At 38.2% G+C, this 23,669-nt stretch overlaps 1 protein-coding gene across 4 annotated transcripts in view; it reads right to left on the bottom strand.

The window, feature by feature from the left end:
- The window catches only part of kif6 (kinesin family member 6), a 210,390-nt gene that overhangs the window by 37,022 nt on the left and 149,699 nt on the right, over positions 1-23,669 (bottom strand). For all 4 annotated transcript variants that reach the window (XM_008125901.3, XM_062973564.1, XM_062973572.1 and 1 more), the window contains 4 exons: positions 15,151-15,201; positions 7,004-7,085; positions 2,416-2,551; positions 1,734-1,828 (listed from right to left, as the gene is read on the bottom strand). In XM_008125901.3, the coding sequence (XP_008124108.2) occupies positions 1,734-1,828; positions 2,416-2,551; positions 7,004-7,085; positions 15,151-15,201 (364 nt within the window). The remainder of the gene's footprint in view (positions 1-1,733; positions 1,829-2,415; positions 2,552-7,003; positions 7,086-15,150; positions 15,202-23,669) is intronic.

The raw sequence follows: 23,669 nt of genomic DNA, 5'->3' as shown, positions 1-23,669 counted from the left end.
AACACTGCTGATTAGAAACATAAATACTAAAACTTATGGAATTCCTGAATACACGCCAATAGGTAAGTTAAGTTCTTTTGTTTTTAACTGCCATTGATTTCAACAACAGCCTTGTTCTAGCCTTGCAGAGTCAGTGCTGGGGCTTCCTTGGATGTCTCCTGTGAAGTCTTCCTCTTTTTCTACTGCCCTTCACCTTACCAAGCATTACAGGTTGAACGTCCCTTATCTGGAATTCCAAAATAAAAAAATTCTCCAAAATTTGAAACTGTCTACATGGATGGCTGAGATAGGGAACTTTTGCTTTCTGATGGGCCAGTGCACACAAACATTTTTTCATGCACAAATTACTAAAAATAGTGTGCATAAAATTACTTTCAGGCTATATGTATATGGAGAAAATGAATTTTATGTTTAGACTTGCATCCATCTCCAAGATATATCAGTATGTACATATAAAAAACACAGGTATTTAAAAACCCTATTATCCAAAACACCTTTTGTCCGAAGCATTTTTCTTTTCTAGTGAGCCAAGACTTTTTCACAGTATGCCCCAAACAAGACAGTCCCAGCTAATTATCTTGGTTTCTATGGAGAATTAAGGCTCAAGGTTGCTGTGGGTTTTCCGGGTTGTATGGCCATGTTCCAGAAACATTCTCTCCTGACGTTTCACTCACATCTATGGCAGGCATACAGAGGTTGTTGTCAAGTTTTATTTTTTGCTCAATTTCTATTTGGTATTGAGTTTATAGTAGTAGTTGTTCTATTTTCTTTGATGTGTATTGTTTTGATGCAATTTGTTAAGATGTTTTTTCCTGGCACTGAATGTTTGCCATAAATGTTGGAAACCTCCCCTGAGGGCGTTCTATAAATAAAATTGTTGTTGTTGTTATTTTCCTGTTTTCAAGGATGGAGAATGAGAAAGAGGAATAGGAGGGCAATGTGGCAATCACTGATATTAAGGGAAAACTGACATGAACAATATTTAGGAGGATGAGGTGAGGTTCTCAGACTGCATTAGTAGTATGAATCATACTTTAATGTATCACAGCAACTACAATCAGCCTAAGAGAAGGGGAAAACTTGGTAGCAATTTCACTGGCAATGGCAGTGGAACATCCAGCAGCTATCTACAGAAAAAGCATTTTGGCTTTAAGTTTCTCTGGCTGTTGCTGAATAGTCTATCCTAAGCTCTCTTCTGTGTTTAAACAAAGAAAGATGGAAGAAAGGAATTGGATTTTCAGGAACTCAGATGTTCAGGAAAATATTTCTAAACCCAGTTTCTAAATCCACAAGGACATAAAGAGGGACATGCAGCTCACTTAAGGAGATGGTTAGCTATTTTACATCAATTCAGATCTTTAGGACCAGATATATTACATCCCTGGATAAAGAATGTGGAAATTAGATGAGAATTATTTTAGAAGAAGGCAAATGTTGGAACCAATGTGTGGAATCTGCAGGGGAATAGATTGTGGCTAAATATTATGCTGATAAGTGCTATTTACCAGTGAAACTGACTTGGAAGAGGATAGATTCTGCACTGCAGATATTGAAGAATAAGTAGAATGGCCCTCGGAATGCCAAATTTGCATACTGTCCTGCAAATTCTTCGCTAGATGATCAAGATAGACAGACACACTTTTTATCCCACCAATAAAATTTCCAAATTCTGAAATATTTGACCTTTAAAAAGTCAGTTACACATCAGATTTGCAAAGAGATGCTTATCTTACCTGATAGCAGGAGGATCTGTTTGGGCTCCAAGGACTAAAGGCGGAGACTTTAAGACACTAGTTGAATTGACCAAAACTGGCTTTTCTTCCTGGTTCTAAAAGAAACATTTCACAGAAAAAGAGAACAGTAAAAACAAAAAACAGTAAGCTAACTCCTACTCTTTTGAATACCGGTATTGATTACTTTCAAAAACCTCTTCTATATTATTCCTTCTCCTAGAATATCTGCAAAGTCAGCAATTTATGACGAAATGCTGAAGATGAATTTCTAAAAGCCAAACTCAGGTTTCAGGTTTTCAGAAAGACTCACTAGGTGGGTCATTAAGGGCTGAAGATTTTAGAGATTTTACAGACAATATTGATTAGCAGTTGCACCTTCCTGTGCATATATAGGTAAAGGTTTTCCCCTGACGTTAAGTCCAGTCATGTCTGACTCTGGGGGTTGGTGCTCATCTCCATTTCTAAGCCGATGAGCCGTAGACACCTCCAAGGTCATGTGGCTGGCATGACTGCATGGAGCGCCATTACCTTCCTGCTGGAGGTTGATCTACTCACATTGGCATGTTTTCGAACTGCATGCCAAATGGGAAAAAACTGGCCCAAATTCTATGTCATGTCCAGACATTTTGAGCATATTTTAACAAGTGTAAAAATGATTTTCAAGATAAAAACACCATAATACCTGTACGTCTATTGCATTTGCAGACCACCATACTTCAAAGTCTTTTTGCAACTTCAGCTTTGACTTTTCCATAAGTAGCTGCAAGTGTTCAATTTCGATCTTCAGTCCTTTCAGGCGAGTAAACATAGTTTTATAGCTGCGAGAGGAAAAGGGGGAAATTCTGTATTACTATGGAAAAGTAAATCTTGTGTTTATAGAATTGAATACTATCAAGTATTTTGTAAGTCAGAATTGATCTGTTTGCCCCCATTCCCAAACACAAATCATGAATAGTAGTAGGCTTGGATGAACTGGTTTGTTGTGCAATGAGTGACCAAATGAATTCACCCATTTGGATATGTGCGGGTACTGAGCTTAGCAAAAAGTAGCAATGCCACGGTTCCTTCCATCCATTTACATTTTAAAATTTCCCAACCTTTGTTGGAAAGTACCATCTTTTCTTCTTCTTCCCCCAACTGCTCCCCCTCTGGCATGTTAATTAATTCACATTTCCATGTTCCAAGACTGGGAGAAAGAGTCCTCTGTTACAGCTCCACACCATATTTATTGGATAAACAAGTTTAATGCATGATGTATTTATAATATGGTGCATTGGCAATATGGTCCTTATGACTGAATATTAAATTGTCAGCACTGTGGGCTGTTTCATGCATGAGCAAAAGAGTACAGAAGAGAAAGTTAACTAACACATTTCTAATTTCCTGCACTTCATCATGTCTGAAGGAAAAAATTACTTTATTATAGACTGGATGCTATATTTTGTAAAATGAAGGCCCTCAAGTCTGTGTACTGGAAGAAAGAATGATAATGTGCATTCTATGATCACTGCCTTCATAAACAGAATATAATATGGCATTTATTAGCATTTAATCACCAAAGTATCAAGAATAAGCATGCATATTAGAAAGAGTAAGAGGGAGTCTAGCTAAAACAGAAGAGATGTACTTGATTAGTAGAATAGTTCTTTACAGAATCAGATTGTGCAGGACTTCAGAATCAGAGGACTCCTGACAAATGGTCATTCACACTGTGTTTAAAAGTCTCCGAAGAAGGATACTCTACTACACTCAGAGGCAATATATTCCCCTATCAAACAGCTCTTACCACTAGAAGCTTCTTCCTAAAGTTTAGGTGAAATCTCTTCCTATAACTTGAATCCATTTCTCCATGTTCTACTCTCTGGTTTAGTAAAATCTTCATTCTTCAAATATTTCAACATGGCCATCGTGTTACCACTTAACCCTCTCTTTTCCATGCTAAACATCCTAAGCCACCACACATAGTGCATGGTTTCTAGATCTTTTACCATTTTGGTTACCCAAGTGTGCATCCAAAACACAATATGGAATTCCAGTTGAGGCCTGACTAAAACAGAATAGAGTGGTATTGCCCTGATTTAGACACTAGATTCCTATTGATGCAGATTGCTCATGCTGTCATACATACAGCTATCACTTAGGAGCTGTGGTGGTGTAATGGGTTAAACCCTTATGCCGACCTGAAGGTTAGGTTGCTGACCTGAAGGCTGCCGGTTTAAATCCGGGAGATGGAGTGAGCTCCCATCTGTTAGCTCGCTTGCGGGGACATGAGAGAAGCCCCCAGCTAACACATCCGGGCGTCCCCAGGGCAACATCTCTGTAGACGGCCAATTCTCTCACACCAGAAGTGACTTGCAGTATGTTCTCAAGTTGCTTCTGATACAATAAAAAAGCTATCGCTTGATGGCAGAAAACCAGAATAATTGCATCTAGTTAAAGTCTAAAATGGTTGGATATGTCTTGAACTTATATGATGATTTGTTGAGTTTTTAAATAAAGAATATTCAGATAAATGACCTTGAGCAAAAAAAAGTTCATTGAAAGTCCTGTCTAATTGGATGAGGACAAAAGACCAGTTAAAGTTGTTGCTAATTGGCTGATAGTAGAAGACCAATGAACAGTTACTTCTGATCAATAAAGATAAATTGAAAGGAGGAGTTTGAAATAGTATAAAAGGAAATGCAAAAATGGGAGAAATAAGCAATTTGCAAATACTTCTACTGCTGTGATATGGATATTTCTAACAGCTTCCCAGAGGGACAGGGTCCCATAGATATAGGGATGGGAAGTGAAAAATTATGCTTTTTTGAAACAAATCTCAGAAATCTCCAAGATACAAGAAATATGGGAGACCTGAATTACCCTGATATCTGATGGAAGCTTAACTCTGCTAAGCAGAGACTGTTCAACAAATTCTGGTGTGCCTTACAGATAATTTCCAATTTCTAAAGGAAAGAACAAAGGAATCAGAAATCCTGAATTGAATCCTAACCAACAGAGAGGGGTTGGAAGCTAAATTAAGGTAGTTACTACATTTATTTATTTATTTATTTATTTACAGTATTTATATTCCGCCCTTCTCACCCCGAAGGGGACTCAGGGCGGATCACATTATAACACACATAAGGCAAACATTCAATGCCCATAAACACATCAAACAGAGACAGAGAGAGACACGCAGAGGCAAGTTAACCTTCTTCTGAGGGGATGTTCGATTCTGGCCACAGGGGGGAGCAGCTGCTTCATCATCCACACTGACGGCACTTCCTCATACCAGGTCGTAAATTAGTTAATCTTGCCTCCCCACTTTTTATAAGTGGTACCTTATCTCCTACTTGATAGATGCAACTATCTTTCGGGTTGCTAGGTCAGCAACGAGCAGGGGCTATTTTTTATTTTTAATTGACGGGTGCTCACCCCGCCACGGGCTGGCCTCGAACTCATGACCTCTTGGTCAGAGTGATTTAAGGCAGCTGCTCAACAGCTGCGCCACAGCCCGGCCCCGAATTTACATCAGGGGGAAGTGAATTCACAACTGCAAGACAGAGCAAAGAGGAGTATAGACAGATACAAACTTTCAGGAAAGCTTATTTTTTTTAAAAATTCTTCATCTCGGAAGCCTTAGTGGGCTGGGAGATGATATAGCAATACTTTAAAAAATTAAATAAATAAATAAGCTCAGGGAAATTCTGAGTGGAATTCTATGGCCAGAGATGCTTAAAAACACCACCAAAGACAGGAGTTCTTGAAGAAATAGTTGAAAAAAGCACAATAAAAAAAAATCTCATGGAAGAAAACAAATGGGAAACATTTGAAGCCAAAAAGCTAATGTGGCTGGACAGCAAACTGAAAGAGGAAATGACAATCAAAAGAACATATGTAAAGACCAGAATGAAGGGCAGATCACTAAGGAATCCTATAAATGTGTGTTCCAAGCTTAAAGGTATAGCAGAAGGAAATCTTTGTAAGCCACCTTGAATCCCTGTTCAGGAAAAAGGAAGTAACTAATTGCCACCATCAGATATTTCTGATATTTATAACACAAGAAGATGAACATTTCCTTAGAATAAATATCTCAGTTCTCCAAACATTTCCTAAATATGTTCCCCTATCTTTTATTCAATTACATCTTCCACATAAAACTTGGCTGGCAATATGAGAACCGTTTGGCTATAGCGTTCTAAGTAGAAGAAAGCTTTTTGTATGGATTGAATATCCCTTTTCTGAAATCCTTGGGATGAGAAGTGTTTTTGGATTTTAGATTATTTGGTATTTTGAAATATCCATATTTGCATATATATATATATTTAATGCTCACTGGAGGGAACGATATTAGAGGCAAAGCTGAAGTATTTTGGCCACATCATGAGGAGACAGGAAAGCTTGGAAAAGATCACGATCCTGGGGAAAATTGAAGGAAAAAGGAAGAGAGGCCGACCAAGGGCAAGATGGATGGACGGTATCCTTGAAGTGACTGGCTTGACCTTGAAGGAACTGGGGGTGGTGATGGCTGACAGGGAGCTCTGGTGTGGGCTGGTCCATGAGGTCACGAACAGTTGGAGATGACTAAACAACTGAGCAGCAGCAGCAGCATGTATTTAATGAGATATCTTGTAGATGGGACCCAAGTCTAAACACAAGAGATACACCACATCTTATACACATATCCTGAAGATAATTTTATGACATGTTTTAAATAATTTTATACATAAAATGAAGTTTATCTACACTGACTCATCAGAAAGCAAAGGCTGAACTATCTTAGCCAGCCATGTGGACAATTTTGGATTTTGGAATATTCTAGATTTCAGAATTCTAGATAAGAAATTCTGAATCTGAATCTCAATTGCAACAAGTGATGAAGTTAATCCAAAGTACTACCAATAGACAGACAGATTCAGTGAACACAGTATTCACATTTAAGCAAATCTTTTGCATGCATCTCTTTCTGTACTATGGTATATGTGCACAAACACACACATAATTCTCCACCTTATTTGATGCTTAATAGGTATGCTGAAAACTTAACTGGAGATGTTAAGTAGTTCAGTTAAGGGGGGAAAGAGAATTATAACCTCTTACAACTGTTTGACTATCTAACCAGATGTACCTTTTCTTCAGTGTTGATGTATACACCATAGATAGTGCACTCAAGCCAATTTAATAGCACATATGAAACATATACATGTAACCTAAGTCGTAATAGCAGATGGGTAACATATACATATAAAAGCTAACCTTTTAAAATGTAAAAACTAAACTAAAATAACCTTATCTTCTCTTTTTCAATTTGTGCCCGAAGTGCTTCTTCTACTGGATCAGGTTCATTCATTTCTCGAGGACTGACAACAGCTGGAAGATATAATGCATGTTAGCAATTACTGTCAAATGTAGGGCTAAAGGTACATGTTTCTGCACCAGAAAGACAGTTATCTTACAAGTATGGCACAACTGATTTATCTAGAGAGGCCAGTTTCTAGTGAAGGCTTTTACAGACAACACAGAATTACATGTATTGAAGTCCACTGATTTTGATGGTCCTAAGTATGCCCAACTCTCTGTTGGCATTAGGGGAAAAGAATGAATTTGCTAGATGAGTTTAAAGTTTGTAAACTTTAAGTTTATTCTTCTAGTATTTCCAAAGTAATCTCATTCTGGGAGAGAATACAAAATGTTGAGTTATATGGTTATCTGACATGGGTATTTAGGTTAGAATAATTCTTGCACAGAATAGAGAGGTTGGTATTTTTTTCTGGACACATTCATCTGGAATGTCTATGTAATACTGCTATTATGTTTTAACTTGTGTGCATCATGTGCACATTTTTATTTTTTTTCAGCCAGTAGCCCCTTTTCTTCTCTGAACGTGCAATCTGTTTTTAAGACACATTCCACACACTAATTGTATGAAATGCTCCATTTTGCTTACTATAAACAATGGACAATTAGTTTCCATCATTATATGAACCCATGTTGGTTTGCTTTTATTTCGGAAAGAAAAGTCATTTGAACTACTTAGGCCAGTACAGTTATCCTACATGTACTGATAAATGGGGTTCAATCTAGGATCCCCCCCATCACCACCTGTTGTAGTAGAGCCAGTAAGTAATGTTGCAAGCAGTAATATGAGTACCAGAAGGGGGAAAAGGGCTACTCGCGAGCAGGTGTCAGAAAAAGAACAGCAAAGGAAAAGGATCCGGGATATACTTATGGCACCTACTGATGAAGACACATTCGAAGGGTTTTCAAGTGGCGGGGAGTCAATGAGCGAGGAAGGAGATGTGGTGGATGGGAATAGAGGCACAAAGAGGGTTACTCGGGAGCAGGAATCAGATGAAGAACGAGAGAGGAAGAAGATCCGGGATATACTTACTGCTCCCACAGATGATGAGTCGTTTATGGGTTTCTCTGGGAATGATGGGTCTGGGAGTGATTAGGATGGGGAGAACACGATGGATTGGACTAAGGTACAAGAGATAAGGGATATATGTGGAGACCCAACCTCTAGTGACACGTTTGTGGGGGTTTTGGTACATGAGGATTGGCAAAGGGGAGATACATCAGAATCATGGGGAAGCCTAAGTCTTGACAAGAGATGGAGGAACTGGAGGGATGGAAACAGGGGTTCATGTGTGAAGACAAGGACAGCTGTAAGAGATGATGATGGGGTGGAGGCCAGCTCATCATCAGATAATGATGTGTAAGTTAAAAGTAGTCTCTGCAGTGGGAATCTTTGCAGAAGGCAAAGTGTCGGTTACGTATAGTGTGTATTTGTCGCTGCCTGTTCTTGTGTTGGGTTTTGGGTTCGGGTTCTGCAGCCTGGAGTTCGTGTTACCTGAGAATCTTCAACTTGGACTGACTTCTCGTGAGTGTGGCTTTCTCCCTCCCTGGATTGTGGACTGACTTGTCGACGACTTTATTTGACAACTTGAAAACGACGTATCCTTTGGCTTTCTTCAGCAATGACTCTTGGACTACGGCTGTCTTTGGCAACTCCTTCTTGCAGTTAACTCTTTGGGAGCAGCGCTGTCTGTTAGAACTCTTGTGTACAGCGCTGCTTGTTTGCTGGTTACTTTGACTGCTTTTTAATCCGGTTTTCCCTTCTGTGTAACCCAGATTATTTTCCGTTTGCCTTTTGGAGCCCAGTTTGGGTAAATTCTTTGAGTTTTGGCCAGAGACACTGAGGTTAAATTTCTCTGAGCTTTTTGCAATAAACTTTTTGTTGGACTAAATAGTGTATGTGGCTCTTTAAGGCCTCTGTGTCTCAACACCACCACTACCACCTTACATGATATGCTCCCATGGTCTTTCTCTAGCCAGTTTAATTGCTGGTTCATGACAATAATTCCAATATTCAACTGTTGTCTCCTCTTCCCAACCTTAATTTTAGTTTTCAGTATAATATAATTTGCATGCTGGCTAGAATTCTCATGCTTTCCTATATCCTGGCCATATCTTTACTAGATATTACACCATCCATAAAAATGGGAATAGATGACTGACTGATAAAGGTCCCTATCATTTAAAAGGTAGTAAGTTTCTGGATGATAGCAAACTTCTCTGAATTTAGTGCTCAGACTAAAATCAACAGGGCAACCCAGAGGGTTTGAAAGCTCTAAGATGAATTTGTGAAAGTAGCAAAACTGAATAGACAGACAATTAGGAAGCTGGTGCCAAAGTACTTTCGATGGAATCCGGGACCATTCCATTTTTAGTGACTGAATAAAAAAAAACAAGTAAAGGAAGCTGTAGAGAAAGGGGGCAAGTGGGAAGACAAAAGAAAAACTAAAAAACCTTGCACAACTAAAAAAGTTTGATGGATGATGGAGGAAAATGTAGAAGGTATGCATACAGCTTCAGAAATTAACAGGTGATATTCTGAACTAAAACTGCTTTATATACTTGTAATTTTCACATATTTTCTCTAATCTGCGTAAGAACTAACTGTAAGCATATACCTATTCTGATCCATTTCCTCATAAAACAGTAGTTTACCAGAAGTGTAGGACCTTTGGTAATGTGTAGTCACATCAAGATGTTGGAAAGCACTGCCAAACAGGATATCTGGCATACTTGTGGCTTGCTTTTAGTAGTCGGCCAAGACCCTCTCTCCCAGCAGGCTTTTAAAGCATGGTGGGTTCTGAATTTGTTCCTCTTCCACATTATTGCTTTTTACATTACTTCTCATTTGAGAACAATAAGTATCATTTTATGTTATTTTATGTCCTAAATTATTTATTTGGAAATGTGTATATGATTCTTGAAAAGATGATTTTTTAAAAAAACTAGGTGAGTAAATTGGTTTTCAAAAATCTAATTATAGTATGTACAGATTCAAAATATGTGCTAATTGGCCATTCCTGACTGTCTCTATTTTGCAGCCACAGTAGTCCCTGAAACTTTAAACAAGAAGATTTTAGGGCTAAATCCTGGCTAAAGCAGATTTCTTGAATAAAGACATCTTAAGTAAACTTTTACAGTCCCATTGATTCAGCAAATCCACTAATAGTTGGATTTTCACTTATAGTGTCCCATAATGTAAAAGAAATATATCTGCTTTGTCATTGGTGATATATAGTATCCTTTGAACCACACAATTCTGTGAGGTAGGTTTGCTGAAATACAGTGATGTATTGAGACCACCCAGTGAGCTTCACAGCTTAGATTGGATTTGTCTCTGGCTTTTCCCAAATTTAGAGCAGAGTTCAAACCATAACAAAGAAACAACATGGCTGTTGAGCCGCTCAGAAAGATCAACACCTCTTTGCATTTGCCTTTGATTGATGCTTATAATCTCTTGCTTTTAAACCCCTTGTTCAATCCCTAACAGTTGGTCAATGAACTACAGGTGCAGTCAGAAGTCTGTTTTCCTTTAAAAACAGAAGTTTATGCCACCTTGAAATTATTTTAGTCAGTTACCTGGTATGATAGATGAGCAGCTGGTTTATCGTGCAAATAGGTAGATGGAATCTAAGAAATTGTTGCTTCAAAAGCACATTTACTGAGAACAGAGCTTGAAAAACAAAAATTTAGGAGAGAAGCAATCACAGTAAGAAGGAGGTAGAGATTGATATAGACAGATACGAGTATGTAACACGAATCCTGGTTTCTACTCAAACCCAAATGGTTTTTCTAGAAAGGCAGCTGATACAATCCTACACATTCTATAAACATTTCCTATGTGTTGGCTAGCTGTGTATTTGACTGAATGTGTGTGGCCAGAATCAGCTTCAGGCCTCCCCACCTCAATCTACTTGGTACTGCGAGTTGCATACAAATACAGACTTCATGTAACTGACACTGTATACTTCAACAAGTCAAAATGAAAAATGTTCATGAGACAAATCCTTGCCAAAGTAGAGCAATAACTGCATGGAATCAGATAATACCTAGAATACATTTGCCAAAAACGCAAGTAGAAGCTCTTACATGCAATATATTAAAACACATTTCTTTTTTTTCTTTTTTTACTATACATAAGAAGCAAAGGTGGCAGTGGTTCAAATGGGACATGAGTAGATTGTTCTGGTGGAATATGTGCTTGGACTTTCAGACCTTGTGAAGCTTCTAAACTGATGAAAGCATAGATTTCGAATTATTATTGACATTATTAGGACTAAGCATTGTACTGGACAAAAGATATTTAAAAAATAGGAAAAGTGAGACAATTTAGAATTACACTGTTCCCTCACTACTTTGCGGTTCACTTTTCATGAATTCGCTGTTTTGCGGTTTTTCTATAAATTCTAAAGGACTATTATAAATCATAAAAAATTACAATTTACAGCCTATGGAAGGGAGGAAGGAGAGGCCAAAGGGAGAGAAAAGGAGCCCAGGCAGCAACTGGAAGTGAAGGTGGTGATTTATCAACATACGATTGGTTGATAAAGACTTAAAATAGTGTATAACTACTAAAATAATGTATAAATATTAAAATAAATATAGCATCCCTACTTCGCAGATTTTCACTTATTGCGGGTGGTCCTGGAACCTAACCCCAGCGATAAGTGAGGGAACACTGTAGTTACAGCATGAGTTCTAAAAGCCGCAATGGTGCAATGGGTTAAACCAGAGGTTCTCCACCTGTAGGTCCCCAGATGTTGTGGCCTTCAACTCCAAGAAATACTAACAGCTGGTAAACTGGCTGGAATTTCTGGGAGTTGGAAGCCAAAACACCTGGGGACCCACAGATTGAGAACCACTGGGTTAAACCCTTGTGCTGACTGAACTGCTGACCTGAAGGTTGCCGGTTCAAATCTGCGAGATGGGGTGGGCTCTTGTCTGTCAGCTCTAGCTTGTGGGGACATGAGAGAAGCCTCCCAGCTTACACATCTGGGCGTTCCCTGGGCAATGTCTCTGTAGACGCCAGTTCTCTCACACCAGAAGCAACTTGCAGTATGTTCTCAAGTCGCTTCTGACACAATAAAAAAGCAAGACTTCTGCTGGAAGGGTCCTGGACAACTTTATTCTGGCTTTCCAAAAAGTATTGAAAATAAGTATCAAGCCAAAGTTGCATTTCAGTACTACATTAACAAAGCAAACTGAATCCGGAATAATGATCTAATCTTATGTTTTTCCAATGGAATGCAAGTGTCATTTATTTACCTTGATATAATCCAAATGAATGTCAAACATACATTTTGAGAGGTTCGATCCAGAAAAATCCAATGTAGTTATAATTGTACTCATTTCTTTAGATCTTTACTGTTGTACTATTTTTACTTAATTTTCTTTCATTAAACAAAGTAAAGCAGGTCTTTTGATTATTCATGATAAAATGTATCACAGATAATTGTGTGGATGAGCTTGGAGAAGCTGATCCCTGTCAGCTTTGCCCATCTATAGACTCAGTGCTGCACCAAGAAAAGTTGGAGGTTTGGGGCGAGAACAGAGGCATTGCTATAATTCATGAGAATCCTCAAGTCATCAGTTTGGGATGTACCTTGTATTGGGCCAAAGAGAGAAAATAGGGATGCTGCTAGGGGATGGAAATGCACACTTTTAATTAATATCTCATTGTTTATATTCTGGATTAATCTCTATTATATATCATTCTACAGGATGTCCCAAAAGTTGCCATACATAGGGACATGGGAAGTTGTAGTCAATATGATTTTGTTAATTGTTCCTATGTTAGAGACTTTGGGAACACCTTTATAATAAATATATTATTTGGTGTGAGCTACAATAAATTCCTTTGCAATTTCAAAGGAAAAGGTAGCAATAATAATAATATTTTCATGAAAGTCTTGGAAATTAATTTTCTCCATAGCCATAGATAAGTGAAATTGCCTAAAATACCACTAGAGGTCACTCCAGGAAGTGTGTCCACAGCACTGCATGTGGTAGCTGTAAATGTCAATTCATAAAGACAGCTGTGAATTATTAGTATTTCAGATTTAAAACATAAATATTCAAAAGAGGAGAATGTACTGTATCACTGAATCCAACATAAATAAAAATAGTAAAATAATAATAAAATATTTAGAAATGTTTAATCCTTCTGGAACATGGCCATACAGCCCGGAAAGTGCACAACAACCCAATGTTTAATTCAGTTCTAGTTTCATTCACACCAGTCAGAAGTGTAATGATGCTGGGGAAAATGGAAGGAAAAAGGAAGAGGGGCCGAACAAGAGCAAGATGGATGGATGGTAGTTTTGAAGTGACTGGCTTGACTTTGAAGGAGCTGGGGGTGGCGACGGCTGACAGGGAGTTCTGGCGTGGGCTGGTCCATGAGGTTACAAATAGTCGGAGGTGACTGAATGAATAAACAACAAAACAATCTCCAAACAGCCAACTAGAAAAATTTAATATCAAGATTTCAAACAGACACAATGCGTTCAAAACTTTAATTAGGCTTGTTACCAAGCTGTTTTCTTTCATGAATGCCTTGATGTCTTTATGGCTATCAAGACAGTTCCTAGGAAAACTGACAGGTGTTTCCATCTGACAGAATATAATAAAGCAAGAAATAAGGATCCACAACCAACACAGTAATAATTGGGTCAAAACATTAAATACATTTAAAAGAACAAATGACCAAAGTAGTAGAATAAGATATTCTACAAGGTCTTCTGATTGTAAAACTATTAATCAGCTGCTTATTTTTTATTTTTGAATGTATGTCATTTATTTACTTAAAATATTTCTGTATTGCTTTTGAAACTATAACTTATTATGATGGTGTCTTTTATAGTTGTACAAACACCAACTGGTTTGGACTAGTTTTGCCCTGGTGCACAATGTGTTTTAAATCCTGCCAATTTTAATCTGTGTGTTTTATTATGATATTATTAGTTAGTTGCGATGTTTTTTTGATTTTGTCATTATGTATTATGTTTTTATTCTGCTTGGTCTATATTAATTTGTTGTAAGCCACACTGAGTCCTTTTGGAGAGGGGGCAGGATATAAATCAAGTTCTATTCTATTCAAACCACAAAGGCTCCCAAGATGAAAAACAAATAAAATCAATTAAAAACAATACAGAGATAAAAACATTTTTATGAAAGCAGTCTAGAATTTTGAAGTAGTTAAAGCAGCACTTTCAAAACTGAATTGCCTACTTCATGTTACTTCTTCTAGCTGGAACCTAATAGAGCTCAACATAGTAAACTACAGGAAGTAGGACGCAAAAACATTCAGAGGGATTTAAAAGGGGACAAATAAAGCTCTTGGTAATAATCCTGGTATGATTCTGAGCATTTTGTGCCATGAGTTCTACAATGTTAGCTTGTTGTTTTTGGTGATGTTTCTAACCCTTAACAGAAGCAGGGGGAAGACAAAAGTCCCAAAACACATTATTTACTTAAACATAGTATATGAAAATCTATGGCCTCTTCTTTATACAGAGGGAAACTATTGGGAATTGCAGTGTTATTTAGTTTCTACAGTCAGTCTCTTATGTTTTCCCAATGGAATGTGTTATTTATTTACCTTGATATAATCCAAATGAATTATTTATTGCAAGCATCCCTGCATCATTTTCTATGATTAATGAAGAATAATTAAACATTTGGGAAGAGTCCACATGAAGAAGTTTGTAAATACAGAGAGCACACATGTTTTTCTATCTGTTCAGATAAGCTATGGTTTCCCAGTTCATTTCAGGATAACTGAAACCCCAGGCATAAATCAATATGGCTCAAATGAAGTTAGCTTTTGGGTTCGTGGAGAACAGTATTTTCAGCGAGGTATTCTGTGGCTACTACTAAAAAGGCAGATAAATTTGTGTATGGTGAGAAAACGTTATTTCATTATCTGCTGTTGAAGAATATGAAGAAGATTGTTCAAATAACATTAGAGTGAGAGTTTGTAGTTGATATCATGGCGTCTGTAGGCAGAAAGTTAGTCTACATTTGCCAGTAGCAAAACTCCTGTCTGGAAAAGTTTTGAGTACTACTGCAATATACCTACCTTGAGCTGCTTTTTGCATGTGTCTCTGAATTATCTCTTCCTTCAGATGGTCTGTAGAAGAGGCAAAATACAGTTGAGTTAAAAACTATTCAGGATCCCAAAAATCAATAATTTAACTAAGAACTTCCTCAATTTTTTTTAACTTTACCCGCAAATACACTTAATATTGCTACATATTCTATGGCATTACAGAAGAGATCTGCCAAACTTCCTTGTCAGTGCCAATTCCATGAGAAGTAATTTATTCCTTATGTATCTCAAAGCATTACTTCATTTAGTAAACAGTTTTGGAAAAAAAAAATCACAGAATAGTGCCATAGTTGCTGCCATGGAAATGCAATTTTGTGCCATAACACACACACACACACACACACACACACACACACACACATATATATTGAAAATCTGCAAGCCAAGCAGAGTGGAAGAAAAAGCAAGTTCCAGAAGCCCATTCATAAATTTAGTAATGGAAAAAAGCTTTTAATAATTCATTCAGAGTTGCTACCAGCATTTTAAAAGGTTTCCCACAAATATTTAAAAGTAGTGGTGGAAGTTGTAAGTATTTCATATAACATAAGCTCAAAGGCATCCAGTGTTTAATACACACCAAATCATTTTAATTCAGTAGGGGCTGGCTCTGTATATCCCCTTGGTCAAAGAATGTAACATGAAACTAAACAAGGGAAAAAGTATTTAGTCATCAAAGTATATAGTTAACTGGAGGTTCCAAATTAAGAAGCTTTATCGAGATTAGGGATGGATACATATGGAATTATTTATTTATTTATTTACAGTAGTTATATTCCGCCCTTCTCACCCTGAAGGGAACTCAGTTTGACACAGTAGCTGGATCCATACCAAGTATGAGCTTGGGTACAGTTTTATACTGAAGACATGCAATGGTCAATGTGAGGTCCACATGAATGTTTAGGGAGACCTGCCACTGGTATCTTTAGCAATCAAGAAAGTGAAAATAAAATGTTATGCTTGGAAGAAATTTCCTACGTATTTCTGACAGATAGAAGTTTGATCTATGTGGATGAAAGATGCTTTAGATGGGACCAGAAATGTACTGTGAAATGTGGAAGCTAGATTATTTTGCCAGGTACACTGTATTTGTAAAAAAATGTGTCTCTTAGCTATTGCTCTAAAAGTTTTCTCCAAGAGTGGCACAAATACACCTAAAACAAATTCTATTAATGAACAGCATCTTCCTCCAAATAATACAAATAATCATTAAAAATTAGGTTAACTACATATTCATCATCTGTTATGGGACATTGCTTCATAGATACATAGGAAGTTGCCTCATGCTAGATGGAACAATCTGGCCATATAGCCCGGTATTATCTATTTTGGCTGTGTTAATACAAGGTGTCATCATCTGTTAGTTTCAAATGGTGCTATCAAGGCCTGTACCTGGATTCTTGTGATTACAAAACATGTGCCTTACAACTCTGAAATATGTGCCTTCCTTTCCCAAGAAGCATGTCCCTATGAGCCTGGTTAGGCTGTGAGTCTATGACAAGCCACACATGCTCTTAAAAGACACCCAAAATCTAATTTTTCAATTTTAGCAAATTGGTAAAGGGGAAGATATTGCTTGATTGCAGTCCCCACGATTCCCGAGCAGGAGGGTTTTTGTTTTGTTTTGTTTTGTTTTTTCGTGTCAGGAGCAACCGGAGTTGCTTCTGGAGTGAGAGAACTGGCCGTCCGCAAGGACGTTGCCCAGGGGACGCCCGGATGTTTTGATGTTTTACCATCCTTGTGGGAGGCTTCTCTCATGTCCTCGCATGGAGCTGGAGCTGATAGAGGGAGCTCATCCACGCTCTCCCCGGGTGGGATTCGAACCTGGCAGTCTTCAGGTCAGCAACCCAACCTTCAAGTCACAAGGCTTTTATCCCCTAGGCCACCGGAGGCTCCAAGCAGGAGGTGAGACACCAGAAGTGCCATAAGTTCCTCACCCCTTTCTAGCCGATTACATCATTTTTCCTAAACAGATTTTTCTATCAACTTGAATTATTGCATATTCACCACACATCTAATATTTGTAAACACTCACCAATTATCCATTTATGGCACTGTTTTAGTTTACAAATAACTATGAAAATAATTGCCATGTAATTTCTAAAAAAAAAACCTGAGCTATATACAAGGGGGAGGGAGTAGATTTTAGCCAGGTTATACCTCAGAAAAACATCAAGGGATTTGGTTGTTTTATACAGAATTCAGTTACATTTCTGGGTGCCTCCACTGCACTCTATCCTGGATTGTTGTTGGATGAGATTATTTTATATCATGAGAAGGGTCAAAATCATACCTTGGTAATTCTATTTTAAATCAATTTTTGTTAGTGCTGGAAGATCCAGACTAGCTTCAAGCTTCCTCAGGGAAATTCATGATAGATGTGAGAACACAAAGGATTCCAGAATAGATTTTAACTATGGCTGCCCTCCTGAAAAGAAATCTTTGACTAGCTCTAACTTTTATTTTATATGTTACACGAGAATGAACATATTTCATAATAATGTACACATGGGAATAATTTCACGAGAATCTATATATACAAGAGGAAGAAAGGATGCCAAAATGAGTAGTCTGAAAAGCTACAGCATACGTGGCAACATGGGATAGTAAAAAACCTTCACATCAGGATACGAAAGAGTAGCTGAAATTAAACTTAGTGAGTTTGTAAGAAATTAGTAAAACTATTAGTATTCCACAAATGAACCCATTCTCAAGTATGAAAAATTATGAAAACATAACCTTTAGCTCTGGTGGAAAGACTTTTATAAATACAAGTTGTTGTTATGCAATGTGTCTGTGTGTATATATGTTATATTGCTACAGCAACATGAGTATGGATGTTATTACAGTAGCTAGCTATTGGACTAAATGCACTGCCTTGAAGAAGAAGCAGAAATAAAAGTATTACCTGAAAAGCTATTAAGCAAAGAATTCTCTAAGGTCCAATAATGAGTTAACCAACAGTCCTTTCATATTACATAACACACCGATTTTACTTTAGTTGCCATGGCTGGATCCCCTGGAACCTGGGTTTGTAGCTTTGTTACAAGAATCAGAGCTCTCTACCAATTCCCTAGCTCTCTCTCTCTCTAAATGCAAATAGAATGTAGACATAGCAGTTAAAGTGGAGTCATTGTGCTATATCTGGGCAGAAAAAAAGACCCCAGAACAAGTATGAAATGAATACTCCCCTTAAGCATCTTATAAAATGGTATTCAATATAGAGATTTATGTAATACATTCACAAGAGTTAGTCACTTTAAAAAAACACTGAAGATGCTATTCTGCCAACAATTGTGCATTGTGCAAATCCCAATGACTCTCGTAGGTTGATATAGTACTGGAAGGAATATTTTCTGCTATTCATTTCCTGTCTGAAAAATGGGTTTCCTGACATTTGGAAATAAATCAGGAAGAATAAGACAAAGGCCAGAATTCTGTAGAGCTTTCACCCAATATTCACACATCCCAAAGTGTTTTGGGAAATTATAATGTGCAGAAATACACTTCAAGTTTGTTTGTTTTTGGTTTGAATTTTTTCTGCTAAAGCACTTTTTTGCAACCCCATTTCTTTGTTATTTTTACAATAGTGCACCTGGGGTGTTGTTATGCATAAAACTGTTTTGGTACTGTTCCATTATTCAGGCAGAGGCCACAAGGGAGAGCTGGAGAGAGGATAGTCTATTTTAGGAGGAGAAGGGTGGGTTGAAGGAGTAAAACCATTTCCCCCTGTTTTCCTCTCCTCCAGCCATGCCCCTGTTGTGGAAACAACCCTCGTTTATGACATGGGAAGTGGTGAGGAGGAATAACTAGCAAAAAATAAAGGGAAATTGTTTTCCTCTTTCAACTCCCACCCTGTAAAAGGAACTATCCTTCTCTCTCTAGCACCCCCTAGTAACCTCTGCCCGGATAATAAAACAGTATCAAAAAAGATATTGGCTCAAAAGAAACATGTGCCTCTAGAAACTTGATTTTTCCAGAAAATGCTGAGGGATGCATTCCACAGACATCACGAAGGAGAAGCAAAGTTTCTTTACAAAACATTTTATGTAACTTGTCTACAAAGACCAGAGATTTTTTAGCTAGCATGTTACATGTATTTGCTCTGTTTGACACTTCCTCTCATGTATAATCTAGTAGTAGCAGCTCTATATGGCAGTTGCAGGAAAGAATGAAATACTGAATATTGTACTGAATATTGACCTAATTTGGTTTAATCTAACTAAGTATCCAACGGGTATCCCTTACTTCTGAGAAAGGGCACAGATCACATGATTTCTGCTAAGTTTGGTTTTAGTTTACTTCATCAAGTTCTATCCTACGATTGTGAGGCATGTTAAAATCTAAGGAATCTTCTTAAGCCAATGGAAGACAAGAGACATTGAGATGAACCGAGTTTCGTAAGAATTCTTGAGCCAAGTGAACTTTTATATTCAGCTATGACTCAGCCTAAATTAGTGGTTCTCAACCTTTGGGTCCCAACATATTTTGGTCTTCAACTCCCAGAAATCCTAAGAACTGGTGAACTGTCTGGGATTTCTGGGAGTTGTAGGCCAAAACACCTGGGGACCCACAGGTTGAGAACCACTGGCCTAAATAAAGGAACCAGATCTCATCTGATTGTGGAAGCTAAAAAGCACCAGCCCTAGTTAAGAGTTCGGTGGGAGACCAACCAATGGTTACCAGGTGCTCTAGGCTATATTTCTGAAGAAGCAGCTAGCCAAACAACTTCAGAGTATCATTTGCTTTTAGCAGTAATGCTAAATCTGAAGCAGTGCTATGCTACATCAACCTGTGGGTTCCCAGATGTTTTGGCCTAACAGCTAAACAGCTGGGAATCTGGCTGGGATTTCTGGGAGTTGTAGGCCAAAACACCTGGGGACTCACAGGTTGAGAACCACTGCTTTACCAGAAGACTTGTGAAGACTGAGTTGTTGCTGTGAGTATAGACTCTCTTGAGACATTTAACAGATTATTAATTAAAGGTTCTGCATAATTATTATACATTGCTGACAATGACAGTAAAGTAGGGATTTGTATGTCATTTTAAATTGATGATTTTATTATTTCTTTGTGATTTGAATATGCTGGAAACAGATTAGTATTTCTGGACAATACTTTAATACCTACAATAACTAGACATTGAAATGACTCAGTCATTGCTTTGACATGAACAACATGCTCTTGCCTTGACACTTGACATTAAATTAGAAGAAAGAGGAAGATTTCTATAAAGGTTTGATGTGGCACATTAAATTCTCATTTTGTTCTTACTTCTATCACTGTCAGCCACACAGGAAAGTCTCTGTATATTACACAATCACTCTTGATTTTGTACACACAGAAGTCAGCATCTGGAGAATATCAACTTTTGTTTTAATAAAGGAAGCCACTATCCTTAGGGGTGTAGGGAAAGGACTGCATGCCCACGTGGGCTGAGAAGACAACTGTTTCTATGAAATGTTTTAAGCATTAATAAAAAATAGAAACAGAGGAAGTTTTAAATGGTCAGTGCTTCAATCAGCTAATAACTGTCTGAACTACTTCCACATGAATAATCAAAAAGTGGTAGCTACTAGCTAGATTGATAAAAGGGTTAGAAGAGCTTTTTGTTCTCTCTTGCTCTCTTATCTAATGTTAACAAAGCTACATTAATTTTCTGGCTTTGTTTCTGAAGGTCCATTTTTCAGATGTTTGTGCCACCAGCTACAATTTGAAGCTGCAAAGGAATGGAAATAGTCTCCAAAATCATGTCTAACTGCAAAATGATGTCTATGGAAAAATTAACAAGGAAAATAAAGAGACAGTCAGGAAAAAAAAGCTTATAATCAATACAAATAAATGGGAACGCAAGTACTCAGTAAATGTGTTTCTGAATGATTATTGCCAAAGGGCTCAACCCTTGCTGTTCCAAGAACATTTTCAGTTGTGGAAACAGAGTAATTTCTAGCTAAATATAGAAACTTTTCTGATGGCATACTCTTGCTTGGATAAATCTAACTGCAGTCCAGTAATTCCATATATTTTATTAGCTGTTAACGCATCTATAAATAGAGCAACTCATATGTTAATTACTACACAGAAGCACTGCCATTGTGGATGTTTTAATACATTCAAAATTTCCCCAATGTGCCTTTCCTCTATTTGATGTATCTCTTTACAGACATGGGCAAATTTGCAGATTAAAAGATTTTGGTGTGGTTGCATCTAAGCTTATTCTTTCTTTTGAATTTATATCACCAAAAAGGAGATGATTTGCTCCATCTCTGTATCTCTATAGCTGTTTTATATAAAAGCAAGAAGTGCTTCTTTATTCATCAAACTTGTTTTACAGCTGCACTTTTGTGAAATTCCATCAATTCCAATTATGCTTGAGAAAGTGATAGTGTAGATGGACTGTATTCATTTTTTCCCTTGTTCAAAGGCACTGACAGAAACTTTGTAGAGACCATTTAGATTCATTATCTCTTTAAATATGACATTCAGCCACAAAATCATAGAATCATAGAATCATAGAATAGTAGTGTTGGAAGAGACCTCATGGGCCATCTAGTCCAAACCCCCGCTAAGAAGCAGGAAATCTCATTCAAAGCACCCCCGACAGATGGCCATCCAGCCTCTGCTTAAAAGCTTCCAAAGAAGGAGCCTCCACCACAGTCTGGGGGAGAGAGTTCCACTGCCGAACAGCCCTCACAGTGAGGAAGTTCTTCCTGATGTTCAGGTGGAATCTCCTTTCCTGTAGTTTGAAGCCATTGTTCCGTGTCCTAGTCTGCAGGGCAGCAGAAAATAAGCTTGCTCCCTCCTCCCTATGACTTCCCCTCACGTATTTGTACATGGCTATCATGTCTCCTCTCAGCCTTCTCTTCTGCAGGCTAAACATGCCCAGCTCTTTAAGCCTCTCCTCATAGGGCTTGTTCTCCAGACCCTTAATCATTTTAGTCGCCCTCCTCTGGACGCTTTCCAGCTTGTCAACATCTCCCTTCATCTGCGGTGCCCAAAATTGGACACAGTATTCCAGGTGTGGTCTGACCAAGGCAGAATAGAGGGGGAGCATGACTTCCCTGGATCTAGACGCTATTCCCCTATTGATGCAGGCCAAAATCCCATTGGCTTTTTTAGCTGCCGCATCACATTGTAGGCTCATGTTTAACTTGTTGTCCACGAGGACTCCAAGGTCTTTTTCGCACACACTGCTGTCAAGCCAGGCGTCCCCCATTCTGTATCTTTGATTTCCATTTTTTCTGCCGAAGTGAAGTATCTTGCATTTTTCCCTGTTGAACTTCATTTTGTTAGTTTCGGCCCATCTCTCTAGTCTGTCAAGATCGTTTTGAATTCTGCTCCTGTCTTCTGGAGTGTTAGCTATCCCTCCCAGTTTGGTGTCGTCTGCAAACTTGATGATCGTGCCTTCTAACCCTTCGTCTAAGTCGTTAATAAAGGTGTTGAACAGAACTGGGCCCAGGACGGAACCCTGCGGCACTCCACTTGTCACTTCTTTCCATGATGAAGACGACGCATTGGTGAGCACCCTTTGGGTTCGTTCGCTTAGCCAATTACAGATCCACCTAACCGTAGTTTTGTCTAGCCCACATTTAACTAGTTTGTTTGCCAGAAGGTCATGGGGGACTTTGTCGAAGGCTTTACTGAAATCCAGGTAGGCTACATCCACAGCATTCCCTGTATCGACCCAGCTCGTAACTCTATCGAAAAAAGAGATCAGATTAGTCTGGCATGACTTGTTTTTGGTAAATCCGTGTTGACTATTAGCAATGACCGCATTTGTTTCTAAGTGTTTGCAGACCACTTCCTTAATGATCTTTTCCAGAATCTTACCTCACATTAAAGGTTACACCTTTGGACAATTGTAGATCACAGGAATGAAATAAACACTTCTGACCACTTCTGGAGCAGCTGGTTAAGTAGCCAGCTGCAATAAATCACTCTGACTAAGAGGTCGTGACTTCGAGGTAAGCCCGTGTCAGGGTGAGCACCCGACAATTAAAATGAAAAATAGCCCCTGCTCGTTGTTGACCTAAGCAACCGAAAGATAGTTGCATCTATCATGTAGGAATTTAGGTACTGCTCTGCAGGGAGGCAAATTTAACTAATTTACGACACCATAAAACTAGTCCAGCTCCCGTTTGGAATGAGGAAGTATCCATCAAGATGCCACAATGGACGATGAAGCAGCTGCTCCCCCTGTGACCGGAATCGAGTATACCCTCAGGAAGCTGGAAACTGGAGAATGTTAAATCGCTTCTGCGTCTCTGTCTCTGTCTTGATGTTTATATGGCATTGAATGTTTGCTATTATATGTGCACATTGTGATCTGCCCTGAGCCCCCTTCGGGGTGAGAAGGGTGGAATATAAAGACTAAATAAATAAATAAATAAATAAACTGAATATTATTTTCCCCTAGGGTCCAATAACTGCCAAGCAAACAAAGGAAATTTGTATCACCTTCTCGAGAGATGCATCAGTATTTTCACATTTGT

Source organism: Anolis carolinensis, chromosome 1 (genome assembly GCF_035594765.1).
Source record: "Anolis carolinensis isolate JA03-04 chromosome 1, rAnoCar3.1.pri, whole genome shotgun sequence".
NCBI classification, from domain to species: domain Eukaryota; kingdom Metazoa; phylum Chordata; class Lepidosauria; order Squamata; family Dactyloidae; genus Anolis; species Anolis carolinensis.
Note: the sequence above shows the minus strand (reverse complement) of the source record. Positions and strands in the feature narration are given on the sequence as shown.